The sequence below is a fragment of the Amorphotheca resinae genome (genome assembly GCF_003019875.1).
Source record: "Amorphotheca resinae ATCC 22711 unplaced genomic scaffold M430scaffold_8, whole genome shotgun sequence".
Lineage (NCBI taxonomy): Eukaryota > Fungi > Ascomycota > Leotiomycetes > Helotiales > Amorphothecaceae > Amorphotheca > Amorphotheca resinae.
In genome coordinates, this window is record NW_020194478.1 from 1,385,408 (window position 1) to 1,405,799 (window position 20,392).

Genomic DNA, 20,392 nt, shown 5'->3' on the forward strand with positions numbered 1-20,392 from the left:
CTCGAGCAAAAGTCCTCTTGATGCCTCAGGCAGAGTCAGCCGTCGGTGTGGGATTCTGCCGTGCTGCTTCGGGCTGACCGCCTTTGCCCCGTGCTCTCCGTCGTTGGCGTTGTTGGCGTTGTTCGGCCGACCCAGACTCTCGTGATCCTCCTCATCCACGATAACGACGGAAGGCAACTCCCTCGAAAAGTCACACACCCACAAGAAACAACATCGCAAAATTATCGCATCTCCTTATCTGAGCCCTTCCGCACGATCTTCATCTCTCGCTCTTTGCTGAATTCCAAGTATTCTTTCGAGCTGCAAACATGGTAGTCAGTCCACCCGCTCTCCAGTCTTCAAGACGCAGCCTAATCCGCTCAGTTCCTCAACTTGCTAACATTTGGTTTATGGGGAAAGCTCGGCCGACTCACCCACTATGCCTTTGATGCCGTCCTGTGTATGTTTCCCTCTGCCGACTGCTGCCAAGGGAATGATTTCGCTGACGTGTGCTGGCAGTCTCTGCATTCCTCGCAGGCATGAAGAGGAGTACCGGTTTGACGTACGTCGACTCCTTCAACGCTCCCTTCCCACCCGGGTCCGGTATGCTCGACGCTTTTCTCAGTGTCGAGTGCTACCGGCGCGGAGGCAAAAATGAGCATGCCAGGCTAACAAGCCCCATTTCCGGGACCGTAGACCCAGTCTGAAGAAAGACTCCCTCACCGAGAACAAGGAGGTCAGCGCATGGATCGAGAAATACCTGAATGTCGGAGAGTGGGTTTTGGATCAGTCGGTGGCGGTTGCGGGGTCCAGCGGCTGGTTCGAGAGGAAGCGGGATCCGTGATGATCACGTACACAACACTCGCTCTCCTTCATACTTTGTGAGTGAATGGGGATCCCGAGGAATGGAAGACGGGATATGATATGAGGAACAGGGGTAGCGTGGCTCTAGGAGGACATTGGACACGAGTGGAGTTTCCGGCGTTGGACAGACACATGTAACTGTGGTGGTCTTGCACGTGGGGGTGCTTTTCCCAGCAGCAGCCGTGGCGGGGCGAGGGGCGGTTCTCTCCTCCATCATCCAAGAAGTACAGATGAGTTTCAGAAGTTGAAGAATCAAGCATGCATTCCACCCGCGCACAAGACAGACTGCAAACTGGAAAGCCCTGTGCTCCTGGGAGAGCAGATCTTCTCCCACCTCTGATGCCGACTCTGCTCCGCTCCCGTCTGACCGAGGCCCGAAGGCCGGGATTACCCGATGTCCCTCCCGATACCTTAACTGCTCGGGAGCACGTGAGTCTTCACACAGCTTTCGGAGAAAGGATTACCCCCCCAGGATCATTCAAAGCACGGGGTTTGAACTGGGTTTGAATTCATAAATTAGAATTAGGATGGGTTGGTAGGCCCTTTATGAATAAACTGCTGGGCCTCCTAGGATCTCACAATCGAGACACAGCACAGCTCTGGTATCAAAATACAATCAATCAACATCCCGTTCCTCATGGTTCCCCCGATCAATCATTAGCTCTGCCAAATTTGGTCCCTCATCCTCACTCTCTTGAACTTCCTCCCTGTTCACCCCCAACCCCGTTCGAATCTGTGACCTGTTCAGCCCATCCATCGCGACCACTAGGTCATTGAGTCCCTCATCCTCACTTCCTTGATTCTGCTGCTCCTCTCCCTCCCCCCTTCGAATCTGCGACCCATTCAACCCCTCCATCGCGACCTCTAAGCCATCGAGCTCCTCTCGCGTGCTGTGGAATGTGTCTTCATGCTCCAATTCCCCTTTGTCCTCTCGGGACTCAACCGTGTCTAGCGCCCTCGCAAGAATTCCCTCTCCCTCTTTAAATGCTTCGAGCTCAGCACCCACGGCACAAACCAACAGATTCCACCCCTTGGACTGCACAACCCGCAGGTTATGTTCTAGTGTCTCGATCACTTCTCTCATCTTGCCCACCTGCTCACGCAACACACCGCTGTCTTGTGTCTGATTCGACGCCATCTGGCTGCGGAGCTCGTCTTCGAACTTGGTTACAACTTCGATGGTCGATGCCCATATTCTCGCGCCTTCTTCCAGTGCTCCTTTCTCGGTTTCGGCGGCCGTTCTGCGGGAGGAGAGGGTGTCGAGCTCTCTATCCCACCACTCTCTCGCCATTTCTAAGGTTCGGCGATGTGGAGGGAGAGCCATGAATCCCTCTTCTCCCCCCATGACTGAACTTCTTTCCACCGGCGGCCGCCTCAGGAACTCTTTCACCTCGGTTTCAACTTCCTTCAATGCGCCTCTGTAGGAGCTTAGCCTCGCTTCCCGCCTATTGATTCCCTCCTTTATCCTCTCCCCGAGCCATTTCTTCCGCGCCCGCATCTGCATCAGCCTTTCCTCGAGGTCGCGAATCTCGCTCTCTAGCGCTCTCTCCTCAGTTTGGAGTTCAGCGATCTCTCTACTTTCCTCGCTGTCCCGTTGACCTTCTAGCCCTGTCCCCGAGTAGGAACTCAATTCTCCCCGCATAGCTTCCATTTTCTTCTCCCACCCCTTTACTCTTTCTAGAACATGTTCCCGCCGCTCAATCTCCTGGTCTAGAAATCGGCTTTCTTCCTCCTTAACCCCAGCCAGTGTCCCTATATCCTTCAATAACGCCCTTCGTGCACCACGTAAACTCAAAACTTTCTTCCTCGGCTGCCTCACAGGCACGATGCCCGGCCCTCTATCCCGTTCCCTACTCCGTCCCGCTGGTCGTCCTATCGTAGGTGTGCTACTCCCCGTATCACTCATACCATCTGAGCCAGGTACATGGCCACCAAAGCCTTGTACCAGACCCGCCGATTGAGCATCTAGTAATATCTGCAACTCTTGCTGGATCGCGCGCTCCTTCCTCTCGATTACGAGTAACGGGTCGATACTAGCGGAACCTGAGGGTCGGCGGATATGAGTGGCTGGGCGGGGGACGCCTAGGGAAGAGGACGCGGACGATCTGTTTGCATTTCCGTGCTGAGGTGCCAGCAAGACACTCTGGGCAATAGGCGGAGGCGGCCCTTCAAACTGTACCCGACCCCCTCCCATATCCCTCCCTTTCCCTTTTGTTCGTGACGGGCTGGGGGAATGCTCGGTATACGAACCCGCGTTCTCGCTGGGGTCCCTGAAGTTGTCCGAGTTGAACCTTGAGCGGTAGAAACTAGGCGGCGGGCTTGGGCTGGCAGCTGGAGTCCTTGTCCGTGAGGAGTCATCTCGCGGAGAAAGGGTTCGCAGAGAGACGGAGTTGCGATGTTGGGGAAGCAGGGGAGATTTGTCTCGAGAGCTAGAGGTTTGGGCGCGGGAGAAGAAGGAGCGCGACATTTTGGACAGTCTGTCTGTCTGTGATGCTGGGAGCTTGATGTGCACCTAAGCTGTTATTCTGCGGTTTGGGAGTGCCAGGTGCATGGCGCCTATGAAGATGTTGAAAATAACGACGTAAGGCTTTGGTGGATTGAAGGTGCGTCCTGATGCAAGGCGGCAGTTTCCGCACGTAGCTGTTCACATGCTTGTTATGGTCATCCAGACGTGATTTATTGAGACAAAGAACGGAATCTCAGGCGCGGATTCTTTGGAGGGTTACCTGGGTAAGGTAGGTAGGTCAGGCGAGGATATGTATACTGGAGGTAGGCAAACAGGGTAGAGGATACAAAACGGGTAAAATGCTCTCTCTTCGAGCTCGGCTCGGATCACTTGCGTCGCTCGGCAGAGCTGCCCCCAGATCCAGGGGTTCTCCAGATGCGTTGGCGGAAATGCCGTCGAACGGACTGCCCAACTCTGATGCGGAAAGTATTTAAACTTCCTTTGGTTCGCATCTCTACCTGGTCTTGAAGCTTCAAGTCACAGCGCTTATTGCTAGAGAGCCTGAAGTCTACCAAAAATTCCGTCAATACATCGGTGCTCATTATCGAGGTGAGATATCCCAAGAGTTGCATTGTGATGCTGTCCTGCTGTAAGGTATCGAGAAATCAATATCACGAGACCACTGGGTGGTGGGCAGACTTAATCATAAATCCACCCCCAGTCACCATTTACCAAAGATACCCTATTGCTAACTTCCGAAGAACCAGAAAAAATATCATATATATTCCTGCCCAAACATCAAAACTATGTCTCCATCAGCATCCCTCCCCACAGAAAGGGACGCCCTTACGAGTCGTGTCCTGCCCCAAATGATCCTCAGCAAGGGAGACGAAACCTCCTTAACCGGCCCGCCAATCCCCGTGGCCACTGATTTGAACGCAAGCGGGAGAGCAAGGCTGAGATTCGGAGTTCAAGGAAATGCTGTGTAAAGGTCCCTTGAATTCTCCAGAACAATATAAAGTAACAAGAGTAGTGTGACTGGTGGAGCAGGAACCCTTGGATTCGCTGCCTCACGTGCCCTTCTTGAACATGGGTTATCGGGCCTCATGATTTTTGATGTCGATCCTGCCCATGGAAAATCGAAGATCCAGGCGTTACAAGACGAGTTTCCAACTGCGAAGATATGTTTCACGAAGGTGGATATCACGGATGATATTGCAGTATCAGCCGCCATTGATGACACTACGAAGACCCTCGGTTCGGTAGATATCCTCCTTTGTTTCGCAGGCGTAGTCAATTGCACGCATGCAATTGATATGACGGCTGCTGAGTGGCGGCGAACTCTGGATATCAATCTGACCGGTTCGTTTCTGTGTGCTCAAGCGGCGGCGAAACAGATGATCAAGCAGGGTACCGGAGGCAGCATTGTCTTCACGGCCTCTATTTCTGGCCATCGGGTCAACTTTCCCCAGCCGCAACTTTCATATAACGTTAGCAAGAGCGCCTTGCTAATGTTGAAAAGTTCGTTGGCAGCGGAATGGGCAAGATATGGGATCAGGGTGAATTCGATATCGCCTGGTTATATGGATACAATTCTCAACGAAGGCGATGGGCTTGCGGAAGCAAGAGCCATCTGGGCGAGTAGGAATCCGATGGGTCGTATGGGTACTCCGAGTGAGCTCACAGGAGCAGTGGTTCTCCTGTCGAGCAGCGCAGGAAGTTATATAACCGGTAGGCCAACGCTCGTAATGTTCCCATGCCAACCACTAACGTCTAGGTAGGAACAGACATAGTTGTAGATGGTGGTCAGGTAGTCTTTTAAGCGCCGGGAAGGCGCCTCTGATCCTTGCTTGCTAGGTAGAAGCAATATAATCTTGGCCGTATTTTCCAGTGGAGCTGAACCAAAAGAGACCAGAAGCTGAATCACAAGGAAGATGCGGGGGGATCATGTATATGACAGCGGTTGATGGCCCATTTCTCCCACCACTTCCATTGTATTTTTGGCACCCGAAGGGCGCCATCATCAATTAGATCCTCCCAAGCAAACCCATTGTCGCACTGGCACTGAGGTGGAGAGCTGGATTTGTGGTGCGCTGTTTCATCTTCGGCCATGGTATCGGATGGGGCAGTAGAATGATGGAGCATTGTCTGGTCATCGATAGCCAAATCATTCACAGAGGTGCCAAGTTCGCTATCACCCGCAACACTTCCATGAGCAGAATCTCCAGACTCATCGCCATGCTCTTCCTCATGATCCCCATTTTCGTCCAAGCTGGCATCATCATCATCCTCCTCCTCGCCATCATCGAAGTTCTCGGAAGCTCCGTCACCAACCCCCCAATTACTTCCATCACTATCATCGTCGTCATCCTGTTGATCCGGTACGTACATGCCTCCAAGTTCCTCCTCATCTGAATAGCCTACTTTCCGCAGGCTGACCCATTTGAGACTTAATAATTCGAGCCGGAGCACTCTCAAAACTTCCACCCATCTACTGCCTTCGTTTAGACGGACATCCCTAAGACGTATAGACCGAAGACTCTTTCGGTGTCGCCGTGCAAAATCGATGATCTCCTCACTGTCCAAACGCCATGCCCCAAAACCGATATATTTGAGTTTCTTCCAGTGAACATTGTGGAAGACTGTCTTAAAAGAGATCGATACGGGCCGTGTAAAGCCAATGTGCAACCCCTCTATGTTGACTGCCGCCGTAAATACAGTTTGAAAGAGCCGTGACAATTCCAATAGATCTTCTTCCAGATTGGGTTGGTCGTCAAATTGTAGCTCTAGGCAGTTCAAACGTACCGCAACATCAGAGATATTTTTCGGCTGGATCTGCGCAAGGAGAAGTGGGGTCTGGGGATCCAACGAACGACAAGAAATTCGGCCCAGGACAGGGGATGGAGATGCTAGAAATGCACGGCATAGAGTTCTCGCAGCATGCTCGCATGCAAGTGTCCATCTAGAAGATCTGGATTCTGAATCGAGACCTAAATGCATTCTCGAGAAGTTATTCCACCCAGCATCGAATGGATCCTGAACCCTCATCAGTCGTATCTGCTGGAGCCCAGTGAAAGCTTTGAGTGCGGACACAAGTGCTCGTTCATCGGATCTTTCTCCTATAATGCGTCTTTGAATCTCTGTCCTCTTCATCATTTCCGCAATTAACCTCTCATTGTTTTCACTGCGAGCACGCCTGTTGCGAAGCTCGTGGTTAGTTGGCCGCAGCCTATCAACGTGGGGCACATTCTGCCTCTGGTTGAGCTGTCGTTGCAGCTCGTTGGTTGTGGCGATAGCCTCGTGAAGCAACTCTGTAAATCTTGCCTGGTCTGTAGCTTTGTTTAGAGGCGTCTGATAATAGTGGAAGATATCGATTACCTAGAGAGCTGAAACTAGGGACCATATAAGATATTTTCTTGACATGCTTCGCGATGTGGGGTCGCTCAACAAGTAAACCTAACTTCTTGAAACCCTCGGGCGAGAAACGAATAGATACCCGGGCAAATTGACGGCTTAGGGTCCACAGCTCGAATTTCTTGCATATCAACCTCTATTCTCATCATCAGCAACAGCGGCCTATAACAAAGCGAGGCGCCATACGAATGTGCCTGTCACGTGTGAATGCTCATCTGACACCTGGGCTGGCTCAGATGCAAAACTTTCCACGCTCAAGGAAGTTCTGTGGTCGATGGTGATCAGCTCCCCGGAAAGCGACTGCGGTGCCAGAAGCTCGAGGATGATATTCAGGATCTCATCTGGGAACCTTAATAGGATAGGGGTTGGATTGCTTGGAGTCTCCATCAGAAGCTCGAGACCGGGCACACGTCTTCCTGTCTGTGAGTGGTGGCCGTGCAAATCACACAAGCAATCTAATGCAATATATCAAAACCTGTGATGGTAGGACAGACGATGATCTCTCACCTCCAGGAACGCTCGACTCCTCAACAAATCAAGGTATAGCACGTAGAAGGTCGTCTGAGCGGGGGATCGACAGAAATAACAGACCTCATGAGCGTGTCCTCGAGGGACTTTTCTCCAACTGCCAGCACACGCCCATATAATGGGACGAGGGATCTGACGTGTTTGTGCGTCGAGCAGGCACAGGAGACACGCCTCTACAAGTGCGTGCGTGAGGAGAAATCGGGTTTCTCAATAATTGGCTCAGTGCGTCTGCTTTGCAGTTCCGGGTCTGGGTAGGATGGGCTGATTGGGCATCGAAGCTGCAGCAGCGCTTCTTCAAGACGTAGCTGAACCACACTGCCGGACTCGGTTCAATCATGTGATGCGGTAGCAACCCATTTGCGCTGGAGATCGTGGATCGAGGTGTTTCTATTCGATCCAGTCAGTGTTGTGCAAGGATGAGCCTCGGTGATGGCTGCAGATTGGCAACGAAAAGGGGGGGGCAGCGGTTGTCGACGCTGCGCTTCCGGTGTGGGTTTCGGCGGCCTGGTAGCGAATGGCGGTGGGCAGCATCACAGATCGCATGCCGGGTTATCCACCGACAGGGAGGCATCCGCTGCGGCGAGCAAACAAACACCGCAGACGATTCAGCGGAATAATCTATACCGACGAGAGTCCGTCCATAAAGAGGATTTGACTGAGCTCCCTCGCCTCTGGTGCTGGGCAAAATGCTCCTTGGGGTCGAACAATGCGGCGCAACGAGTGGCCGACGGCTGAGCGCTTAAAAATTTGTCGCCCCCGCATATATCGCGTCTTACCTACCTTACCTTACCTTACCTACGACTTGCGGCTTGCAGTCCAGCTGGACAACGCTCCATGTCGCTGTCTGTTTGCGGCAAGGCAAAAGTACCTACAACCTGTTGGTCGGGAGCGGGACGGGACGCCGATATGTGGAGAAGATATGATAAGGTGCACCGATGTTACGCGAGTGATGCACACACACCAACACCTTTCTTGTTATATGACATCCCCTTTTCTGCCGGTACATAGGGTAGTTTCAGTGGCAATCTTCATACAGGTAGGTAGGTACCTCTGTAATGCTTCATTTGCTAATAACTACCTTAAGCATCCAAATAGCCAAATCATAGGCTCTATAGAGTCAATATATAGCCACTTGTGGAACTATACTAGAGAATATCTGTAGAGCCACTTGTAGAACCGCAGAGCTACTTGTAAAACAACTAAGGTACCTGTAGGGCTACCTATAGAGCTACCTGTAGAACAACTACCTGTAGGGCTATTTGTAGAACTATAGAGCCACCTATATAGCTAACATAGTCATCTATGATCAAGGGCCGTGTTCGACTATACTATATGCTCCTAAGAGGTATAGGGTAACCTGTCGAGTAGTCGTCGAGTGTCCATCAAATGGCCTGTATAGCTCGTCAAACAGCCCCTCGAGTGTCTGTTGGAGTGCCTTAATCGAGTGCCTATCGAGTGTTTGTTCAAGTGCCTGTCGAGTGCCTATCGAGTGCCTATCGAGTGCCTATCGAGTGCCTGTCGAGTGCCTATAGACTCGTTAGCTAATTGTTACCTGCCTATGGCTCTTATCCTTATAGACGTGTCTCTACCCCTTGCTGTAGAAGAAAAGGGTAGAAAAGAGAGAATGACAATATAGGCTTCTACGCCTACACTGTCATGCGACCACACCAGCAGGCCGGCTCATCACAATTCGAGAGAGTACACTTGTTTTTCGGTATAACTTTGGCCGATGTTTTAGTCTATAAGGTAAGGTAAGGTAGAAAGGTAGACAATATGACGTTGTCGCAGCCGCTACAGCCTCGTTGACCTTTTGCGTCCAATTGTGGACTAGGGTACTCCTGGCTGGACGCCCACCAGGATTCCGTGCCTCAGGCCTCATTCTGCGACTCGCGCAAAAGCAATCCGTCCAACCACGGGGAAAGTTCCCGCTCTCCCCAAGCCCAAGCCCCAAGCCCAAAGGAGTTTGAAATGCCCTTCCACCTTCACTCGCACTCCTCCTCGCAACACAACGCGCAGCAGATTCCACATGGCGCTGCCTCTGGCATCTTGCAAGCCGCTCAGAGTCTAGGCTCCTTTGGCGCACCTACGGGCAATCTCAACAACGCGATATCCGGCAAAACAACAGCTGGCACCGATAGATTGCATCCCACAGGTGGGAGCACGTCAAACTCCAACTCTGGAGGAGGACACACTGCACCTTCGTCCGCAACCTATGCTCTACAGCAGCCCAGCTCACCTGCAGCGGCGTCTTCTCCCCGCGCGGCGATGAACCAGCAACAGCAATTCGAGACGCCTCGGCGCGCTCGACAAGACGAAGCCAATCTGCAGCCCAGTGCGGCGACCGCGACTACCCAGCGTAGCCCTCTGTCTCCGAGAGGTTATGCTCCCACAGGTCCTCGTATCAGTCTCGAGCAAGCGACTCCAGAAAGCTCGCAATACCATGGCGCCGGCCAACTCCCTGGGTCTTTGCAAGCAGGCCGGCCAGCTGCAATGTCAGTAAGCACAGCACCGACAACAGTACCCACTGCAGCGCAATCGAATTCACAAGATCAATACGGGACTCCTTCGCGATCCTCAAATATGGGCCTTTCACACAATTACACGCGATCAAGCCCAGCCGCGGGCTTCGAGGGGCAGGGATATCAATCATTCTCGGCAACGACACCGAACACTGACCAGGGGCAATTCGCTTCCCCAAATAATCCAAAGTATACACCTACGCAGCGGACTGTCTCGAATACCCCGTTGGGCCTGGCAGATATTCGACCACGCGCAGATTCGGGCATTTCCGATAGCGTTCCAGGGGCAAATCCATACTCCTACGATGGCGCGAATGCCACGCCAACAAACAGCAATTATCTTGCCCCTTGGGCTGTATATGCCTTTGACTGGTGTAAATGGCCTGCCCAAAACCACGAGGCGGGGAAGCTGGCTGTCGGGAGTTATCTGGAAGATGGACATAATTTTGTAAGCACCGCTTCCCCCACCTCTTTTATGTAAAGTATAAACCCCTAATTCTATTCGTTGTACCAGATCCAAATACTAGATACGAAAATCGTACCTACCCCGGCCGAGTCCTACAAACCAGGAGCCCCAAAGTACGGGTTGGAATTCGTCAAGATAGCTGAGGCGACGCACTCATACCCAGTTACTCGCCTGCTTTGGGAGCCACCATCCTCTCAGAAACAATCGACCGACCTCCTTGCTACATCAGGAGACCATCTCAGACTCTGGAGTCTACCTTCAGAAACAGGAGTTTCCTCTCCGGGAAATTCCATAACACGATCAGCTAACCATGGACGAGATCTGCCGGCCAGCAAGCTCACACCTCTGGCGTTACTATCTAACTCGAAAACACCAGAACATACTGCCCCATTAACTTCCCTCGATTGGAATACTGTCTCACCGAGTCTAATTATTACATCAAGCATAGACACAACGTGCACGATATGGGACATACCGACCTTGACCGCTAAGACACAGTTGATCGCGCACGACAAGGAAGTATTTGACGTCAGGTTCTGTGCCAATAGTGTCGATGTTTTCGTTAGCTGCGGGGCAGATGGCAGCGTGCGAATGTTCGATCTTCGAAGCTTAGAGCACAGCACCATTATTTACGAGCCTACTGCCAAAGACGATAAAAGTTTGTAGCTTAGACCCGTTTATATTTCTATGCTGACATATCTGTAGCTGCTAGTCCTGGTGGAAGAATAAGTCCGACCCTTGCTCAGCAAACCATGTCGTACGCACCACCTCTACTTCGGCTGGCTGCATCGCCACATGATACCCATCTTCTGGCTACGTTCTCACAAGACTCAAACATAATTCGAATACTTGATGTACGACAACCTGGGCAAGCTTTGCTCGAGCTCAGAGGACATGCAGCAGCCATAAACTGCATCGAGTGGTCGCCCTCTCGAAGAGGAACATTAGCTTCTGGTGCTGACGATTCACTCGTACTTATCTGGGATCTGCTCAGCCAAAGTACAGCTCTCGCACCTCCTGGACCATCCATTAATGGTACTCCTGCGTCAGATAATACGCGAGGGCCTACAGCGAGCTGGCAATGCGAATACGAAGTTGGAAATTTGAGCTGGGCACCACACAGTGCTCTAAATAGCGACGGGGGAGATTGGATCGGAGTAAGTGGAGGCCGAGGAATTTGGGGCGTTAAGCTTTGATCAAAGTTGCGTTTGAGGAGATCATAGACGAAAGTGAGCGTATTCTCGCATAGTTTAAGCAAGGCGTTTTGGTTCTCGTATGATGGTGGTATCAAATATCCGGGCATTTGGGATGAAGCAAATGCTCATAGAGCTTGTGTATCATAGGAAAAAGGCATTGATTTCGCAGGTGGGGGAAGGGACAAGTATCACGTGGTCCGGCTAGGGATGATAGGTGCAGGTGATGATTGAGGTGAACTTGCGCGTTTCACACATTTTGGATGATGGATATATAGCTTCTACTTATTGATCGCACCTTACAGACGGGGCTTATGGTATTCAACATCCAACAAAATCACAGCTTTACCCCAAACCTTCCTTCCACTAAGGTCCTTCATCGCTGTCGTCACACTCTCCAGCCCTCTATATTCACGATCATATACCGTAGGTTTCAGAAGCTCTTTCTCCAGCATATCTCCAAGCCCTTTCCAAATTTTCTCCGTCTCTGTGGGATCTAATCGATCCGTCATGCCAAACCGCTGCTATTATCAGTATACAGTATATCCAGGTAAAGTCGAGAACTCACGTAACCTATGACCTGCGCCTGCCTTAACAAAACCCGGTTCATAGCAATGCGTTCCATATCGCCCTCTCGCCCCGCAAACCCAATCAGCAAGATTCTCCCCATAGGCTTTAAGCACTTCAGCGTCTTGTTCACCAACCCTACTGGGTCGAAAACCACATCTACGCCTCTTCCTTCCGTCTTCTCCAGGATTACTTTCCACCAATCCTCGTTAGTAGTGTACTTGACGCACTCATCAGCCCCAAATCTCTTCGCTACATCGAGCTTCTCTTTCGAGCCCCCAGTGGCGATTACATGAGCACCAACAGCTTTTGCGATTTGTACGGCCATCAACCCCAACCCCCCCGCGGCGGCATGGATCAGGACCGTCTCGCCTTTCTTCAAGCCACCCCGTAGAATCAGAGCTCCATAAGAAACGGGGGCAGTGGCTGCGAGGCCGGCTGAGGAAGCGAGTGACCAACCCTTTGGGGTATGACGGAGAGAGGACTCTTTTACGGCGATATACTCGGCGTATCCGCCCAAACCACTGCCGAAGACCCGGTCTTTAGGGCGGTATTTGGAGGTTGGCGGGGAGGATACGACAATACCCGAGAACTCAAGGCCAAGGATAAAGGGGGGACGGACGAGATGTGTATTGTTTTGGTGTTTTCCTCTGGCCCAGTGGGGTCTGAGATTTAGCTTTTTTTAGAAAGGGGAAAGGAGTCGAGGAAGAAGATGATTGAAATTCACATTCTGGGACTTGGAGGGCATCTGAGAGAAGAGACTTACATATAAAAGATCTACAAAGTTGACGCCAGCCGCAATAACCCGTACAACTACCTCTCCCTCCTTGGGTTGAGGTTTTGTAACCTCAGATACCCTGATCTCGTCATAATCCTGAGAAAAGTCAGCTAATTGACCATTCTCAGAATTTGAAGATAAATCTAATTTTGGGCTTACTTTAACAAACTTATTGATGCGTATTGCCTTCATCTTTGCACTCCCATAGCGATTCTATACGGAGAAGTGGTAGGAAGCGGGTTATAGAATCTCGCTCTTTGGAATTGATAGGTAGATTGATAAATGTAAGAGTATGTAGGATATAGAATGTTCAAATCTTGCCATATATCTCTGGGGAATAGCTAAAATATGAAGAGTTGGGGAAAGAGGCCTGTGACGAAGGATGAGGAACGTAATGATAACTCGGGTCAATGTAAACAAATCTAGTGCTTTTATTGCAGATTTATTATATCATGAGTGAATACAGGAGAAAGATCAAATAAAACATCAATAATCGAAAGACATGCTGCTGAGTTGTTGGAAGAGGGGAAGGTTCGTCAAGCTCGGCCTCTGAACGAGGCTGAAAAATATTCATGCCTTAATCGTGAGGTTACAAGGCCGGACCTTAAATCCTTAGCGCGATTTTCGAAGCTGTATTGAAAGGGAGGCCAGGTCGACTTGAAATTCATCTTACCTACACCCACCATCTAAACCTATCATCTCCGCGCTCTTTCCCCGTTTCGTCTTTCACATCGAGAACATGGCGACTTCAAATCTTCTGGATGCGCATTTCGACGACAGCGAGGAAGACGACGATAACTTCAACCCCCAACCAGCAGACTTATCAGATGCTGAGGACGCGGCAGCCGACGACGACCAGGATGCTGGGGATCAAATCAGAAATGAAGCTGCACAACAGCAATCAGGAGACGAAGGCTCTGATGAGGAGGAGGCTGCGAATAATGAAGACGATGAGGGAGAAGGCGAAGATACTGCGGCTAGAGATGACGATGAGGAGGAAGACGAGGAGGAAGAGGAAGATGACGAAGAGGAGATTACAGTAAGCACTCAGTAGCATTTTGGCGACGAAGCCGCAATCCGCAGTCAAAACATGACATACGAATGGATTATTAACTTGAGAATCTAGGGACATCGTCGAAAACGCAGACGAGAACGCCGCAATCAATTCCTCGATGTCGAGGCTGAAGTCGACGAGGATGAAGACGAGAATGATGACGATGAAGACGAACTCAATGAGATTAAGGACAATTTCATTGCTGATACACATCCCGATGACTTGGCAGACCTCCCAGCTGGCGGAGAGACCGATGACAGACGGCATAGGGAGTTGGATAGAAGACGTGAGATGGAGGCGAGTCTAGATGCTGAGAAGCAGGCCGAGATTTTGCGACAGCGATATGCGAATAAAAACAGATCTGGAAGGGCGATTGGAGATTCTGCAGTTGTGCCGAAACGCCTGCTACTCCCCAGTGTTGACGATCCGAGCATCTGGGCTGTAAGATGTAAGGAAGGGAAGGAGAGAGAAGCTGTGTTCTCCATTATGAAGCGTATTGAGGAGAGACTCGGCACCAAGAATGAGCTTGCGATCACATCTGCATTCGAACGGGGTGGAACACAATCAACCATGAAGGGGTTTATTTATGTTGAAGCTCAACGCCAAGCAGACATCATGACCGCGCTTGATGGTCTGATGAATGTTTATCCAAGAACAAAGATGATGTTGGTGGAGATCAAGGAAATGCCAGATCTTCTCAGAGTCACAAAAAGCCCTTCACTGGAACCCGGAGCATATGTACGACTCAGACGTCCTCCAAAATATGCTGGAGATCTTGCCCAGGTCATCGATGTCACGGATACGGGCTTAGAATTACGAGTCAGATTTGTGCCTCGCCTCGACTATGGTCTTCACGATGATTCGAATGCTCCAGTGGATGCATTCGGTGCAAAGAGAAAACGACCAACTGCAGGACCAAGACCGCCGCAGAGATTATTTAGTGAAGTGGAAGCCAAGAAGCGCCATGCCAAATATCTACAAGGAAGACCTGATACGAAAACCTGGACCTATCTTGGTGATGAATACATCAACGGTTACTGCGAGAAGGAGGTCAAGATCCAGACCCTTATCACGAAGGACGTCAACCCAACGCTCGAAGAGGTTACGAGATTCGCATCCGGCGCAGAAGATGGCACTGAGAACCTGGATCTCAATGCTCTCGCTGCTAGCTTGAAAGCAAGCACGGCTAATGCATCTTACCTTCCAGGTGATGTGATTGAAGTTTATGAAGGAGAGCAGAAAGGTGTCGTTGGAAAGGCCGTATCGGTTCAGGGCGATATTGTTACTATGGCAGTATCTGAGGGTGATCTAAAGGGGCAAACAATTGAAGTTCCCACGAAGGGTCTTCGAAAGCGCTTCAGAGAAGGTGATCATGTCAAGGTCATTGGTGGAAGTAGATTTCGGGATGAAGTTGGTATGGTGGTCAAGATTTCGGAAGATCGGGTTACACTATTGAGTGACCAAGGCAACACCGAAATCACGGTCTTCAGCAAGGATCTTCGAGAAGCCAGTGACTCAGGGGGTGGTGGATCTCTTGGAAAGTACGAACTTTACGATTTGGTTCAATTGGACCCGTCAACTGTCGCCTGTGTCATCAAGGTTGACAGAGAATCACTCGTCGTCCTCGATCAGAATTCCCAAACTCGGACTGTCATGCCATCACAGATCTCCAACAAACTCGACAGGCGCAGGCATGCCGTAGCTACTGATCGCAACGGCTCTGAGATTCGCCTGGACGATGTTGTAAAGGAGCATGGGGGTGAAGGTAGATCAGGCAAAATCCTCCACATCCACCGAGCCTTCCTTTTCTGTCGCAGCGACACTTCGACTGAGAACTCCGGAGTCTTCGTTACACGTACAGCCAGTGTAGCAACTGTTTCTGCCAAAGGTGGCCGTATAGCACCATCCAACGTACCCGACCTCAACTCTATGAATCCGGCGATGAAGCGTAATCCCCCAGCACCCGGAGATATGGCGCCTCCCAAAACCTTTGCTAGAGATCGCTCTATTGGTCAGACAGTCACCATTCGCCGTGGTCCTTACAAGGGATTGCTTGGTATCGTCAAGGAGACAACTGACACCAATGCTCGAGTTGAGTTGCACACGAAGAACAAGACGGTGAACGTACCGAAGGATGCTCTGGGCTTCAAGGACAAGATCAGTGGACAATCCATCGATCCGAATTCGAGAGGTGGCTTTGGTGGTAGAGGAGGCTTTGGCCCAAGAGGCAGAGGAGGATTTGGAGGGCCCACGCCCGGTGAAGGTGGTGGCCGGACACCAATGCCAGCTGGTGGTGTTGAAAGGACCCCCGCATGGGGCACTTCAAGAAGTAAGTTTTTATGTGATCTATACATGCGTTCATGCTAACATATCTCAGCACCTGCAGGAGGCGCAAATGGCGGTCGGACTCCAGCGTGGAAACAAGGAGGCGATGCTTCAGGAGGACGAACTCCGGGATGGGCAGATGGATCACGAACTGTCAACCCGTATGACGGCAGTCGAACAGCTTATGGCGCAGGAAATCGCACACCAGCCTGGTCATCGGGTGCAAAGACTCCGGCATATGGCCTATCAGATGGCTTTGCAGCAGGCTCAAAGACACCCGGCTACAGTGGAGGAGGAGATGCATGGGGCTCCAAAACGCCGGCATATCAACCGCAGCAAAACCAATCCAACGACAGTAGCTGGCAAAATCAACCAGCATCAAACAACTGGGGTTCCAATGCCTATGATGCTCCGACGCCCGGCGCAGCCATGTCTGCTCCTACCCCGGCTGCTATGAATGCCCCCACGCCAGGTGTATACTCGGCTCCTACACCAGCACCGTATAGTGCTCCTACTCCAGCTGCGGCTCCGACACCAGCTCCGGGATGGGGAGGAGGTGGATGGGGGGCTCCTACTCCACAGGCTATGGACGCGCCTACGCCTGGTGCACAGCAGGGCTATTATGCTGCTCCAACGCCTGGGGCGTATGGTATGCCTGAGACCCCGGCGCCGAATTGGCAGGATGATGGCCCCAGATACGTGGATTAGTGGGATAGGGATATGACTTGCGTGGGAGAATTTGGAGGATATGGGCATTCTTCTTCTCATTGTCTTAATAACCAAAAAGAAGTCTGGCGAGATACAGGGAACCGGAATGTATATCAAACCAAAAAGAGATACTGATCATGCATTTTTGTTTCGCGGGTAGAATGATTAGCATAGCAGGCGTTTCGTATATATGCAGCATCACATTTCCTACCTCTGGCCAATTCGGTCTTTAACATTGTCCCATGTCAATCCTGCAAAGTGACCACAACGTGATATTGTTGCTTGTGATGATACACGACGCCTCTTCGCCCAGTTTATTAATCATTTTGCTTTAACTGTTGGGGGCTCTTGGCGTCGTCTAATACAACCACTCACTCTCCCCTTGCACGCCTGCTGAAGCAAACCATTCTCCGCCGTCTTCAACGGGCTACAAACGAAGGCATCCAGAACCAAGGCGTTGGGAATCTACGCGGCGTCGCTATCCCAAAGCAACTATCGGGTGTAACTGTAAGACAGGAACGCGTGAAAAAAAGGCGACGATTTCAGGGGTTTCCCAGGTTCTTTTTCTTCTATACCTAATACGAAAGGTTGAAAAGTCAAACAGAAGGATTCGCATCCATGTCTGCTACGATGCGCTTCTCCACGATGTTCTTGTCTCGATAATCGAAAGAAGATGTTATACATGGTTGGCACTGACTCGTCTATTGCGATTGATGGCGCTTGACGAAAAGCGATCCACCTGCCTCTTTTCCACTGACCCTGTGGAAAAATGGACCAACGGCGTCGGATACGATACATGAGAACACAAGCCAAAAAGTAAAGTAGCGATCCCCATACACTACTGCTGCATATCCCCCGTTGATATACACCGCCATTCCTCGCCGTCGATTTTGATCCGGACGGGATTTGGCCATACGGCCGGCCAATTGGACAAAGAAAAGGGCTACAAATCCACGGTCCAGCGACGGACAGTTTCTGGACTACTACTACTGTACCTTTGGTACTTGGTACTTGGTACTTGGTACTTGGTACTACTTGGTACTTGGTACTACTTGGTACTTGGTATTTGGTACTTGGGTACTTTTAGTCCGCGGGCGCCGGCCGTCCCCACATCTACGTCGAGATCTATCTATGCCTGATACTATCTATGGTGGTATTGCTCAGTCTAACACAAGTTCTTCCATTCAATTCGATCTGGACTGGCTTGTTCCTTCGTCCCGTTGCATGACTCCGTAAGAAGCTCCGAGACACCTCTCCACTACTTACTCAAGAACCATATATACCCCTATATCCCCCGTCCTGCAGTCGTCCGCCCCCCCTGGTTGCAGCTATCGAACTCCGGTATTCTACACGCCTACACCTTTCGCCTAGCGCGTGGCGCTTCCCATCTGCTCCTCTGTTCCTCGCGGTCCCTGCAGAGGGCAACAGGGGGAGAAAAAGCTTGGAACGAGAAGGGAAACACCACTCTGTGCTCACGGCGTTGGAGGACAGATTCGCGAGGAGGAGGCGGATATCTGCGCGTGCATGCAACATCAGGCCACGACCTTTCTCTTCCCACCCCTATAATAAGAACGGCGATTGTGCTGCTTCCACATACTAGATCGGGGGGTTGAGGCGGTGGTGAGTGCGCAAGAGGTGATAATATTGATCGTCCGCAGTCGATAGACTGCGGGAGGCATGGATTCCCAGTCGCCGTCCGAGCTCGATATCCACCAGAGAGTGGACAATACCCGCTTCCTTCATGGACGCATCGATCCTGGCCTCGAAGAAAATCTGGACCTCCTGGAGGCCGTGGATGTGCAGCTTGAAGAGAAGATGATGGAGAAGACAATGGAGAACACACTGGAATGGGATGCCGAGGATGCTACTCTCGTAGGGGTGGAGGCCGAGTCTCAACAACGTATGTTCAATATCCCACTTGCCGGTTAGCTTGCAGCACATGCTAGCTTGGGTGAATCGCGGTAGTTGACTTCACGCGGTTCACTGCATTGGATCTCCTTTTCGTATCACTTTCTATCCCGAAAAGCACCACTAATCATGTACAATACAGAATGCCAGGCCGGAACTGGTAGCAAAAACACTATCCTGACCCTCCCAACCGAAATAATCGACTACATCCTATCCTTTCTCGGTCCCTTCGATCTCGTTTCCTTATCCTCCACTTGTCACAAGCTTTATGTGCACTCCAAGTCCGATCTAGCATGGCAGCGGCACGTCCAAGCAAATGTTCCCGGCGTTCAAATCACATCTCCATCGCCCTGCAAGACCTATCGAGAGCTCTACATGCGCCATGACCCTCACTGGTTCATTTCCAAATACAAGATCTGGTTCTGCGATTATTTCCTCACCGGAAAAATCATGATTGCTCGGTACGACCCGCGAAGAGGTTGTATTGAAGGATATCGTCTGGTTGCCGAACGGACACCGCCCACTTTTGATCCTTGGGAGGCCGACGATGAAGTGCTTGTTCATTCCTTCAATCCGCGTTGTCGACTTCATCTGGATCAGCCAATTCTTCAACTCGAAGCCCAATCTCTCGATAAGTTAATGGCGGCCGCGGGTAAGACGAGACCGAGGAATGCCTTTTATGCCGAGACGCCTATGATCCTTGATAGCAGGAGTAATAATGGCGTGTTCTCGAATTTCCTCCTCACAAAACCGGTTCCTCCATCCCTGGCTCATCCTAGCATGCAGCTATGGCCACCGCCTACCATCCCAGCTCGCCATCGAGTTCGCAATGCTAGCCAGGAAGCTTTTGTGGGTTCTGGGCACAAACCTCAGAAGAGATCAGAGGTCAGTAATCAGGCGTTCAGAATTAGGAGATGGATGGAGATGGCGGCTGGACAGCACGGTTCGGGTGTTCATCTTGGGGAAGAGGTATATACCTACGCGACCCTGGATCCCAAGCTCTATACTCCCACAAAAGAAAAGCCTTGGAGGGGTATTTGGGTTGGTGATTATAGTGGACACGGATGTGAATTCCTACTTATGAATCAACCGGATAATGAGACACCTTTCGACGAAGCAAGTGTAGTCCAAGCGGAAGACGAGACAGTCGAGGAATGGCAAGCTAGGAAGGAGGAAGAAAGGATATACCGAGGAAGCATAGAGGCCATCAAATTGACTGGCGACCCTAATGTCCCTAGAGGAGAATACACCTTTGTCGCAGATGACATTTCAAGGGCGGGATACGTTCGTACGGCGACTGAGGAAAGGTTCAAGGGCGCGAGGATTGTGAGAAGTAGGGGTCATATTGCTGCTAGGATGTTTAGAGATGGTGAGTATTCAGCTCTGTTCTATGGAAGTATGACTGGGCCTAACCGTGCGTTAGATAAATACATCGAGAGTCAGTTAATCATGATCTCGCATAACAGGCTGGCTCAATACTGGGTTGGATTCGGCCATATCAGCTTCTATGAGCGAGTTGACATTGATCAATTCCTATCCCCGTACGATGATCCGCTTCCAACGCCTCCGGGAAACGCTCCCTAATGTCCCATTTCGTGGGGTTGTTGGGCCAATTCTTTGATAGGATGATTGGCGGAGCAGCC

At 51.0% G+C, this 20,392-nt stretch overlaps 9 protein-coding genes across 9 annotated transcripts; 6 read left to right on the forward strand and 3 right to left on the reverse strand.

Moving 5' to 3' along the window:
- Positions 1-308: 308 nt before the first annotated feature.
- Positions 309-823, forward strand: M430DRAFT_51838 (hypothetical protein; the record flags this gene model as incomplete). Its single annotated transcript, XM_024868260.1, has 4 exons — positions 309-314; positions 364-439; positions 499-541; positions 682-823. The coding sequence occupies 4 exons, from the start codon at positions 309-311 to the stop codon at positions 821-823; spliced, it is 267 nt and encodes an 88-aa protein (XP_024719825.1).
- Positions 824-1,459: 636 nt separating this feature from the next.
- M430DRAFT_20530 (hypothetical protein) lies at positions 1,460-3,310 on the reverse strand (the record flags this gene model as incomplete). Its single annotated transcript, XM_024864316.1, has 1 exon — positions 1,460-3,310. The coding sequence occupies one exon, from the start codon at positions 3,308-3,310 to the stop codon at positions 1,460-1,462; it is 1,851 nt and encodes a 616-aa protein (XP_024719826.1).
- Positions 3,311-4,095: 785 nt separating this feature from the next.
- Positions 4,096-5,111, forward strand: M430DRAFT_104834 (hypothetical protein; the record flags this gene model as incomplete). The annotated part of the gene is made up of 3 exons (XM_024860961.1): positions 4,096-4,274; positions 4,323-5,020; positions 5,071-5,111. The coding sequence occupies 3 exons, from the start codon at positions 4,096-4,098 to the stop codon at positions 5,109-5,111; spliced, it is 918 nt and encodes a 305-aa protein (XP_024719827.1).
- A 30-nt stretch (positions 5,112-5,141) lies between these two features.
- M430DRAFT_258336 (hypothetical protein) lies at positions 5,142-7,351 on the reverse strand. Its single transcript, XM_024865307.1, has 4 exons — positions 7,211-7,351; positions 6,890-7,158; positions 6,668-6,839; positions 5,142-6,618 (listed from the first exon to the last, which is right to left on the reverse strand). Exons 2-4 carry the CDS (start codon positions 7,088-7,090, stop codon positions 5,213-5,215), a joined length of 1,779 nt encoding a protein of 592 aa, XP_024719828.1. The 5' UTR covers positions 7,091-7,158; positions 7,211-7,351; the 3' UTR covers positions 5,142-5,212.
- A 440-nt stretch (positions 7,352-7,791) lies between these two features.
- On the forward strand, positions 7,792-8,639 carry M430DRAFT_258476 (hypothetical protein). The gene has a single exon (XM_024865309.1). It carries the CDS (start codon positions 7,938-7,940, stop codon positions 8,391-8,393), a length of 456 nt encoding a protein of 151 aa, XP_024719829.1. The 5' UTR covers positions 7,792-7,937; the 3' UTR covers positions 8,394-8,639.
- A 557-nt stretch (positions 8,640-9,196) lies between these two features.
- Positions 9,197-11,633, forward strand: M430DRAFT_124029 (hypothetical protein; the record flags this gene model as incomplete). Its single annotated transcript, XM_024861898.1, has 3 exons — positions 9,197-10,198; positions 10,265-10,874; positions 10,922-11,633. The coding sequence occupies 3 exons, from the start codon at positions 9,200-9,202 to the stop codon at positions 11,410-11,412; spliced, it is 2,100 nt and encodes a 699-aa protein (XP_024719830.1). The 3' UTR covers positions 11,413-11,633.
- Positions 11,595-13,254, reverse strand: M430DRAFT_35945 (hypothetical protein). Its single transcript, XM_024866841.1, has 4 exons — positions 12,914-13,254; positions 12,743-12,850; positions 11,978-12,631; positions 11,595-11,930 (listed from the first exon to the last, which is right to left on the reverse strand). The coding sequence occupies exons 1-4, from the start codon at positions 12,944-12,946 to the stop codon at positions 11,709-11,711; spliced, it is 1,017 nt and encodes a 338-aa protein (XP_024719831.1). The 5' UTR covers positions 12,947-13,254; the 3' UTR covers positions 11,595-11,708.
- Positions 13,255-13,493: 239 nt separating this feature from the next.
- Positions 13,494-16,841, forward strand: M430DRAFT_104289 (hypothetical protein; the record flags this gene model as incomplete). Its single annotated transcript, XM_024860916.1, has 3 exons — positions 13,494-13,793; positions 13,881-16,137; positions 16,186-16,841. 3 exons carry the CDS (start codon positions 13,494-13,496, stop codon positions 16,839-16,841), a joined length of 3,213 nt encoding a protein of 1,070 aa, XP_024719832.1.
- Positions 16,842-18,518: 1,677 nt separating this feature from the next.
- Positions 18,519-20,333, forward strand: M430DRAFT_20536 (hypothetical protein; the record flags this gene model as incomplete). Its single annotated transcript, XM_024864317.1, has 2 exons — positions 18,519-18,741; positions 18,892-20,333. The coding sequence occupies 2 exons, from the start codon at positions 18,519-18,521 to the stop codon at positions 20,331-20,333; spliced, it is 1,665 nt and encodes a 554-aa protein (XP_024719833.1).
- Positions 20,334-20,392: the final 59 nt, after the last annotated feature.

Coding starts and splice junctions, on each gene's coding strand:
- M430DRAFT_258336 (XM_024865307.1), bottom strand. CDS start 7,090: ATGGAGACTCCAAGCAATCCAACCCCTATCCTATTAAGGTTCCCAGAT. Junction 6,840..6,889: donor CACACGTGACAGGCACATTC/GTATGGCGCCTC, acceptor TGATGAGAATAG/AGGTTGATATGCAAGAAATT. Junction 6,619..6,667: donor CCCTAGTTTCAGCTCTCTAG/GTAATCGATATC, acceptor ACAAAGCTACAG/ACCAGGCAAGATTTACAGAG.
- M430DRAFT_258476 (XM_024865309.1), top strand. CDS start 7,938: ATGCGGCGCAACGAGTGGCCGACGGCTGAGCGCTTAAAAATTTGTCGC.
- M430DRAFT_35945 (XM_024866841.1), bottom strand. CDS start 12,946: ATGAAGGCAATACGCATCAATAAGTTTGTTAAA. Junction 12,851..12,913: donor GCATCAATAAGTTTGTTAAA/GTAAGCCCAAAA, acceptor GACTTTTCTCAG/GATTATGACGAGATCAGGGT. Junction 12,632..12,742: donor ACTTTGTAGATCTTTTATAT/GTAAGTCTCTTC, acceptor AGACCCCACTGG/GCCAGAGGAAAACACCAAAA.